A 10149-nucleotide genomic window follows, 5' to 3' on the forward strand; every position below is an offset into this window, starting at 1 on the left:
ATTCAGCATTTTTTTTTAAAGTTTGTGAGAGAGTTTTCTTTGTTGAGCCATATAGACAAACAAAACGAAGTATTATAACCTTAGCGGGTTTAACATGTTTTAAAAAATCAATTCAAACGTTTTCGACACGTAATTCCTGATGAGGACACACGACACACGTACGTGTCGAAAACGTTTAAGTTGATTTTTTAAATTATGTTAATATCTTTGTGTAATCGAGTTCAGTAATAAATAAGGTTGTGTTGTATCAGCAAAATTTAGGTACTGTAGATGATAATTTTTCCTATGGCTTGCATCAAGTTGATAACAATGACAGAGGCATATCTAATGTTGATGTAGAGACGTATAGATGCAACCTAATTCGTACCCTGAAAAAATGGAAAAAAAGATTAAAAAAAGCCAAAATAGCACACGGATCAAAGTTTCCGCTTAACCCTCACTTTAAAATTTTTGCGGAAACTCCGATTAGCGACTTAACTCCGATTAGCGACTTGACGATTAACATCTTCAAGAACTACACAAAGACATGGGAGTTCGATTACAAGATGTATTACAGTTAGAAATCCCTGACTGGATAATCAACCCATTTTGTGATACAGTAGAATTCGCCTATAACGGCACCTCTAGGGGATTGCAAAACTGACATTATAGCCGAACTATCGCAAACTATTCCAAAACTGTCTTTTGATTAAAGAAAGAGGTTATAATCCAGTCAGGTTTACTGTGTACCACCAAACTGACAAAAAAACCGGAACCAAAACCTACAGCGAAAGGTACAGGAAATTTGCGCAATACTGCTCGTTACATAATACAGTAGTAGAGAAGTTCATTGTTTATTAGCAAAAAAGGCATGGATCTTCAGCTGTTTCGGTTTTGACACGGATTTCTCTGCCACATAGCGTTCAGCTTAAATTACTAAATAATGTAGGATTTGCTTGCTATCGTCGTCACTTCGGAAGTATTGGTCTAGTTGTCTGATTTGTCCTTTATACACTGCTGCACGTACAACTGTTGCTTTAAGTTGTTTAAAGGTCAGCTGTAGAGCTGCTTTTTACACGTAATAGTTTTTCACTCGGGAAAAAAGTTAATTGAAGTCCCTGCTGCGAACGACATAGCAAAATAAAGGGAAGCCATTTTGCAGCAGCAGCGCTAACTGGATTAAAAGATTGACCGTTCGTGGTGAAGGTGATGGCTTAAAGTGATGTTATAAACAAACAAAAGACGTCTGGGGACCAATAAAGGGTGCTGTTACATGCGAATTGACGTTATAGGCGATGCTGTTGTAGTCAAACTACAATGTACGTAAAAGATAGGAATTCTGCCGGGACCGAGCAATATGTGACGTAATAGGCAAATTGACGTTATAAACAAAGCCGTTATTGGCGAATTCTACCGTATTTCCTAATATGGAATTCTTGAGGAGCAAGCCTTAGAGCAGCTGGCGGCCATGGCCGCTAAGTAGTGCTTGAATGACCGCCGGTGCTACCTTCTCAGTCGGCCAAGTTTAGATAGAATGACCGTGGATTAACTGTCGAAAATAAAAGAGCGATGCAGAATTAGGTCAGCGTGTCATAATCACCGCTGTTGTATTGTGCGGAAACATTTGCTATTGTATGGAATATATCCAGCTGCGATCACCAGCACTGTAAGTCTTGTGTGTAATTCCCGACGTTTATTTTAACAAGGTGTTAATCCGAAGTGTTAATTCACATCGGTGGCAATATTGTCTCTTTTTTGTCGATTCAATGTTGTCGGACATTGAATCATTATTAAAAAGGAGAACTAGGTTAGTTGACATCGGAGGAGAAAACACGTGTCTTCATAGTTGAGAAATGTTCCCGCTGTGGGTTAGTGACTTCACACCCTTAATGGTGACATCATAACGGTATAAATGGTCAGGTTTTATGAAAGGCGGTATGCAGTTGAAACAATTTACTCAGCAGCGAGCAGTTGAAACAATTTACTCAGCAGCGAGCAGTTGAAACAATTTAGTGTCGTTAGATGGTCCCGCAATACCTTATTACAATCCCGATAAAGCAGTTATTGCGTGGTACAACGATTCTATTGCAGGATGTCGCCCAGACTTAAACAACGCTAAGTGATCAACTGATCATTTTAGCATTGTTGCAAGTTAGTTCTATTTACTTGTGCTATCGTTATTTGTATTTTGGCCTCTAAGCGTGCAGATTTGGCCGTCGAGAAGGAGCTCTCGGTAGGCCATGATGGCTGTCGGAAAAAAACATTTAAGGCCTGAGGAGGAACTGATAACATTCCAAAGCGATTTTGAACTCAAACCGAAGTTCAATTTCTTGTATAAATCGTTCTGGCTGCAGAACCCAATTAAAGGAAAATACCCTCACATGTGGAATTGGATCAAAATTCTTATTATTGCCTTTCCTAGCTCATACTTGGAAGAGCTTACTTTCAGTGCCATGACCAAGCTTCTGGATAACAAAAGAAACCGTCTTGGCATAGTTAGAGGGTTCACGTCTTTTAGGCGCAGACAGTTAGGCGCCGGTCAGATAGGCGCGCACACTGTGGCGTCTGGATATTTAGGTGCGGAGCACTTTGGCGCCCGTTCATTTAGGTGCCATTCCTAGTAAAGTCTGCAGATTGTATCAGCTTGGCAGGTAGGGCAATGCTTTTCACACAAAATGTTATATTGAACAGAAAAATATGTTGTTTTATTAATGCGCGTGTGGAGATGTGGTGCGAGACAATGCTCTACTATTCTAGATATTAGCACATCTCCACAGGACATTTGCAATGCATCCTGAACACAAGTTGCAGCCAGATAGAACTTTACTTAATCTGTTATTTTTCGCAATTACTTCTACTCGGGATGGATTGGTCGTTTGGCGACTTCGTATGAGACAACGCTCTACTACATGAATACATTTCTATTTGCAATATGAACCCTGGCTACACGTTGCAAGCATAATGGTGCGACTTTGCTCGTTATTAAACCTAGTCTGGGTTTTGACGGAAAACTAAGTTACTCTTCACTCTAGCCTCCCACCCGCTTGAATATAGCCTACGGTATATTTTTACTGATGTGTACTGATGTTTACTGAATGTTAATACAATATATTTTTCTGTTCAATATAACATTTTGTGTGAAAATCATTGCCGGTTTAAGCAGCTTCACTCACGGAAGCCATGGCATATTTTTCTGTTCAATATAACATTTTGTGTGAAAAGCATTGCCCTACCTGCCAAGCTGATACAATCTGCAGACTTTACTAGAGATAGCACCTAAATGAACGGGCGCCACAGTGCTCCGCACCTAAATATATAGACGCCACAGTGTGCGCACCTATTTGACCGGCGCCTAACTGTCTCCGCCTAAAAGACTTGCTCCCTAGTTAGATGGGGCTACTTTAGATTGTTTCTATCCAAACTGAAATCCGATCTCCAGATCACATTGCACCAGCCTAATCCGTCTCATTAGAATTGAACTTTACGTTGCATATAACGAAGGGAAATAACTTTGGTTTTACCTTTTTTTGTTGAAGGGGGTTTTGGTATGCCTACTCTGTTTGTTGTCCACTGTCCAAGTGAGCACTACTAAAAAAGGTTGAGAAACACTGCTTTGGAATAACTATTGCAATAAGTGAATTGTTATTTTTTTGCAAATTGTATTTTACAGTACTTCACAACAAAATTAATATAAAATTTCTATTCAGAGCAATAAAAATATCTCACAGCTTCTCTTACAATTACATACACTAACTTTATAAATGCTGCATATGAAATGTTCAATGAGCTATCCAGCACAATGGTGAAGGCGAAGGGTTTTTATAAATCTGCAGGGGCTTACCTGTATTTGACATCAGTGTCTCAAATCAATATCACATGAACTTAGTCTTATGCAGAATGTGCTCCTAAATCAGGGAAATACAATCGATTTGAATAAAATATGTTGCAGTACATTTCTACTGTAACAGGCCTACCATACAAGAGTAATGAAATTCTGGACTTGCTTCTTTTCATTCATGGGTGGACAAATTCACAAATCTTTCTGAGACTATATTGTTGATTTTTTTCAGTTTGTTGTTGCAGGTATATAATAGTCAGTCAAATGTAATAGCTAATGTATGTTAAAATATACATTATTCATGTTCAACAAATGAGGTGTGAAAAGTGTTGTTGTACGGTATCAGCTGACCATAAATAGCTGCATATTTATCACATTTTGTACGTAATAATTTCACTATACTGGTACATAGCAATACAAATATTACTTGTTTGTTAGTATGTGTTTTTTCCATCTCTAATAGATTGAAATGCAATTGCAACTATCACTATGGATTATAACAAACAAATGTAAATTTTGTTTTCTGAGAACATCTTCCTTTTCATACAACCACGTTTTATATGACTAGGCTATCAAAGTAATTTAAGCTTAAAAAAATATGAAATGTTCTTCAAAAACTTCACACAAGATAGCATTCAGTCAATGTCAATAAGTACAGTAATCAATATAAATTCATTTTTGTTTGGCATTATCATGTTTCATTGATTGTAAACCTTTCCATAAATATCACCACACAAACTAAAGAAAAATATAAGCCAACATTTTATGTATGCACGGTACACTCTATCTAGTAATGCATATGTGTGTAACTAATTGAAACCAAGCATAAAAATGTTAAATCAGTTTACACTTAGCCTACTACTTATCTAAGTTTTATGCATCAGTTTCAAGTTCCAATATCGATATCATTTTAACTTTTGTTTTGTTGGCACTCTAATCTGTGTGTTTTATTTTTGATGCAGATATTTTGCTGCGTCATTGCTACAGCCATCAGGGAAACACTTGTCAACAACAATGTATAGTGATGTGTGAGTGATTGTTTTTACCCGTGCAAAGTTTGATTTACTAAATTTAGTTACAATATCTTCTGTTTGTTCTATAGAATGCACCTTTGAAATTCCATGTTTTAAAATGAGAGTGAAAATATTTCTAAGCGAATTATAATCAAAGACATGTAGTACACAACGGAAAGATAAATATGAAAACATCAATGATTAAAAAGAAAAACTATCATAGGTTTATTTACATCTTTGTGGACCTGTGTTGGGCTTGTTCTTGCATATCATTATGACACAAAAAATATTGAATTGGTTGAATTACATATATACACATTTTTACAACAGGTAGGGTACGGTACTGTTAACGTAACTACCGGTAATACCCAATGAAGTATTTTTTTAAATTAGAAAAGTGATCAAACATTTGAAAGCTTTCACATCTCTGTCACTGTTGGAGCATTTGCATTTTCATAAGTATGAGTTGATATTGTTTCTTCGTCATCATCATAACCATCAAGCTTCAATTTTGGTTCTTTTTTTCTGTGAAATAATTGTTTTTTTAGTTGTGTCATGGCTCTTAAGATAATAATGCTCGCTTAAAACCGTGTGCTGCAGTTGATAAGGTTTATTGGATATTTGATTTACTCTAGTTCACATGATTATGCAGTATGCACTGTTTAGTGTCTGTCTTAAAACACTTCAAAAATGTAGCTCTTGCATTGCAGGTTATTTAAATCGGATATAAATGTGTTATGGCATCTCATTGTACATAATACTTACGACTGGTAGACGGTGTAAGATAAGATGGCAATGGCTGCAATAAGAACAAGGCATGTGATCACGATATATGGTATGAGCCATGTTGGAAAATCTGGTTCATTTTTGGGAGTTAAAATGACAGGTACACCTTCAATTTCTAGTGTAGAATCTGTGAGGACCAGTGCTCCGTTAAATCGTGGCTTCGTTTCTCTGTAATGATTTTTTAAAAGATTGAAGGTTATCGAAACTTGCAGAAAACTTTCATGATTAGTCACTGGATAATATCACAAGGCATGAAAGTATTTTTTAATAAAAACCACACAACTAAAATGTTGCAATTTACAACGTTTCACCACAATTTTGTCTGCTAAGCAGTTTAAAATGTCTGCTGGTTAAAATATTAATGTTTTCCCAACTTCATCTTTAATCTTTGTAACTACATCATGCACAATAATTTTGATATGAGATGAATGCAATGGAGTATAAGCAATTAAGCATGTGCTTATAGGCCTACCAAGTAAAAAGTATAGTTTGCATTCTTTTTTATGCCTCGTAGCAAAGATTAATACAATGTGTTAAAGTCCTATGATATTTCAACTCACTTGATGGCATCTTGTAGCATTGGTGCTTTACAATCTTTCACTTCTACGCACATGGCAAAACGTCTAGTGGGGTCAGAGATGATCACGTCGCTTGTACTGTTCACAGGATAAAAGAGAGGTTATATCTTGGTAAGGAAAATGTTGACATTGTAATGGAATCTTACATAAACAATAGTTTTTCTGATCAAGGTAATGTTGTTAATAATAAGTTTGCTAGGTATGATTGCCAATGCGAAGTTATAAAAGGATTAGTTTTTTTAATAAAGTAGACTTTTTGTTGGTCCATAATTCCCAGGTCGGGAACAGGTTCTGTAGGTGAATTTCATGCTTGCCCGACTGTGAAAAACTTTAACCCCAGGTTAACTATATATACTCAAATTAACTTTGGATATGTTTTAGTAAATCATCAACTGTAACTGCTATCAAATTTTTTTCAATTCCAACTTAATTTAACCCCACCCAGTTTATATCACAACCTTTCTGCTCATGTTCATGATAAACTCCCACTTTCCACTATTTCCAATCCATAATTGCAAATTTTTTTGACAAGCATTTTAATGCCCAGTTGTGATATCCAGAGAAGTTTTGAAGTTAGTAATAAAGTGAACAGTGAATCTTATGACAATGACAACGCAGCTCTCAATTCACCTTTTTTGCGATCACATGACATCTAAATGTCATGATAAGCAATCGTTTTTGGCCTGTAAAGCGTTAAAGTTGATGTCGAAAAACAACACTCACATCTAGGCTACTCAGGGTGCAGTGAGTTGAGTGTGTGGAGTAGCTCAATGGAAACTCTCCATCCCACCTTGTTAGTGCCATAAGTGTAGTACCGTATTATAATAGTTATACCATACCATCTCTTTATCCAATGCAAGATAACTGACTATAAGACTATTTTTACCAAAGTAAGTACAGTATAAACAATAATGAATATCATACATCAGTGCTGGCAGTAGGTCACTTACTCTGTAGCATTTAGGCCACTTGGGCAATTTGTTGTCGTGCCACAGTATTTTCTTACAGAATATGCCACCACTCCTTGGAACATGTATTGTTCGTATGTGTCAAACTGAATAAAAAAACATTTAAAATTAATGTGATAACTTTACACTTGTTGAAAAATTTTATTCATCAGTTTTCCCTTTCTTGTTTCACTTTAAAATATTTAATAACAAAATGTTGTTACTGATTTGAAACTTTCAATATAGTTAAAAAGTACTATAATTGCAGCAATATGGCACTAATGCTTGTGTAATGTAGGCTTAGTATGATATAAGATTAATTAGCTAATGCACGATTTTACGTCTTTTGTTCCCTGTATCGCGAGCGTTGCGTGTAAGCATTTGTATAAAGGTGTAATTGTTTCTCTTAATATTTTTGTTGCAAATGTTGCTTTAATTGCTTGCTGATGTATTTAAAGTTCCTGTAAGCTCACTATGTCAGACAGAGCAAGCATACTGATGAATTATATACATTTATATATGTTATTGTAATAATTTAATACTGACCTCTTCTGGATCTGGAATCTTTACACTAACCCGGATCTTTGGAGCAGTACAATCCAATGAAACACCTAAATTAAAATGTATCTTCAGTCTTCACAAATAAAGTATAGCGGTCATATTTTTTTTTGGAATAATGCAGCCTACTTATTTTGTATATACAAGGTTTTATCAAAGTTTTTTCATACTTTTTTTGCAGATAATAACTTTATATTTAAGATCAAAATGGTTGCGACCCCTGGTCAAGCTAGTTAAAAGAGAGTCCAGAATGTAAATACCAGACTCATGTTCACCAAATATTTTGAAAACTAGACTGTTATTATCTTCTGTGCTATTTTTTGAATAACTCTATTCTTTCATTATCATCTTTAATGTACTTAGTTGTATTTGGTATCTCATTTAGATTGACAGAATTTATTGTTTTGCTCATAAAGTTATTATGTGGTTGTTTGCATCTATATTTGAGACCAAGGTACGTAGCTAAGAACAAGATCAACGGTCATTTGACTAATTTGATAACATATGTAGTTAAACCATTGCACATAAGTTATATATATGCACATAACTAAATTGCTTAGTGCTTGCTCACCTGTGTGGATGTTGCAAACAAGAAGAAAAAAAGCTAAAACAACAATTTTTATGTCAAGGGTCATCTTTATTTTCAGTACAATTATATACCTGATAAAACTAATACTGTAAATGCATAAAAACAGTAATAAAGTTATAAATAATAATCCATTCTTGAGTAGTCTGTTTATCAAGATTTGTAGCGTGAAAGCTGTGAATATATAGCCTATCATACTTACCAGCTTGCTGCCAAGCTTGTACTGAAATAAATTCTTAAAACAAAGTCTAGATGTTTTACTGAAAGATCAAGTGGTCTTAGTTTTAAATAAGTGTAAAGAATGGAAGAGTTGTTGTTTTATGTATCCATAGAACTAAAGTGAATGTATAGTTTATTCTTTTTATTTAGCCAAGTGTATCCATATTTTTTATCATTGCGTTACATAATTGATTTTTTGTTGTTGATAATACTACTTTAACTTTCAAAATAAGAGTGGCAAAGAAGATGTTGGTACCCGCATTGAGATGCTAACCCAATTTGTTGTTTGTGAATAATAAAAAAGATGCATAGATGATCCATGAAGCCGAATGATTAAAATTAAATCAATGAAACATCCAAGTTCAATACTTCAATAGCTTAACTGGTTTTGTTTGTTGCAATTGATCGCATTTGTATAATCAGAAGTAATAACTTTCTTCTTTTGTGACAAACACATAACAACAAATAGCTTTGCTTAGCTGTGACACTGGGAAAACAACTGACTTCTCATAACTTTGAGAGAGCTTCAATCTTCTGAAATATACAAATGATTGGCAACACATAAAGTAGACTGAATGACATTAAACATCACCACACAAAGCTGTTATTCGATCCAGTACACTTGTTGACTGTTGTCAAGGATATGTATATTGTACAACAACAAAACATTATTTTTTAAAGTTATGCTTGAATTTTAAGTTCTTGGTATTCCGTGATTTAAATCTTAAGCATTGTTTTTGAATGTTTTTAAAATTTTATAAAAAGTTTTGCTCTCATCTTTCTAACTTAATTTTGCTTTCAGCTGTTCTACCATTTGTTCCTTTAAAATGTCTCAAAGGAAATCATTTTTTGGACTACCGTACTTTTAAATTTTGGAGGAGCATTTTACCTCCCTGTGTTCACTTCACTGCTTGGAGAACTTGTCTGATTCGTTCATTGTTCTTTGAATAAAGTTTTCCATTCAATGTGCTTTAGTAAATATTTGTTAAACTTAGAATTATATTTAGCTTATTTATTATTTCCCTGTGTGGGCCTACTGCGCATGGTTAATGATTAACTGGCTCCCAGTGACTTGCCAAGGGTTTGTTATGTAGGTTGATGTTTGCTCTTACGCAATATGACAATAGTTACTGAATAAATCATTAGAACAAATAGAAAAGCCTAGTTTTAGTGCAACATATATTTTATGATATAATTGTTTACGGGGATTCTTAAGATGTTACATATTAAATTATTATGAGTCGTTTTATGTTTGTGTCACGAAGATATGTTTTGTTGTGAAGTATTCTGTTTTCTAGCCGAGGATGTGACATATGGGTCATTCTATTATAATACAGCCAAAATTTTGAAATTTTGTAACCCATCCTCTCAGAATTTCTTCATTTTTTAATATGTTAGAGCTACTGGGAAAAGATGAAGATTGGCATTTACGCTGTCAAAATCCATCAAGCGGTTTTCAAGATATTGACAGTTACATTTTTGCCACTAGAGGCGCTATTTTCGCATCACAAAAACAAAAATGGCTTATAATTCTTATTCTATAAGATACAGAAATAATGAAAATATGTATTCTTATAGTTTTTGGGGCAAGGAATTCAAATATGCTATTACATTTGTGAAAAAAGCAAAGGGAAACACTTTATTT

The 10149-nt window shown here is 34.6% G+C and overlaps 1 protein-coding gene across 1 annotated transcript; it reads right to left on the reverse strand.

The window, feature by feature from the left end:
- Positions 1-3624: 3624 nt before the first annotated feature.
- On the reverse strand, positions 3625-8370 carry LOC145787507 (collectrin-like). The gene is made up of 6 exons (XM_082599262.1): positions 8271-8370; positions 7688-7752; positions 7145-7248; positions 6177-6272; positions 5596-5784; positions 3625-5355 (listed from the first exon to the last, which is right to left on the reverse strand). The coding sequence occupies exons 1-6, from the start codon at positions 8332-8334 to the stop codon at positions 5250-5252; spliced, it is 624 nt and encodes a 207-aa protein (XP_082455388.1). The 5' UTR covers positions 8335-8370; the 3' UTR covers positions 3625-5249.
- Positions 8371-10149: the final 1779 nt, after the last annotated feature.

This window comes from Aplidium turbinatum, chromosome 18 (genome assembly GCF_918807975.1).
Source record: "Aplidium turbinatum chromosome 18, kaAplTurb1.1, whole genome shotgun sequence".
Taxonomy (NCBI): Eukaryota; Metazoa; Chordata; class Ascidiacea; order Aplousobranchia; family Polyclinidae; genus Aplidium; species Aplidium turbinatum.

Bases quoted from the DNA above. Each gene is read 5' to 3' on its own strand.
- LOC145787507 (XM_082599262.1), bottom strand. From the start codon at position 8,334: ATGACCCTTGACATAAAAATTGTTGTTTTAGCTTTTTTTCTTCTTGTT. The intron at 6,273-7,144 runs GTAAGTGACCTA...TCCTGTGAACAG, and splicing joins AGTGGCCTAAATGCTACAGA to TACAAGCGACGTGATCATCT. The intron at 5,785-6,176 runs GTGAGTTGAAAT...AAATCATTACAG, and splicing joins ATGCTACAAGATGCCATCAA to AGAAACGAAGCCACGATTTA.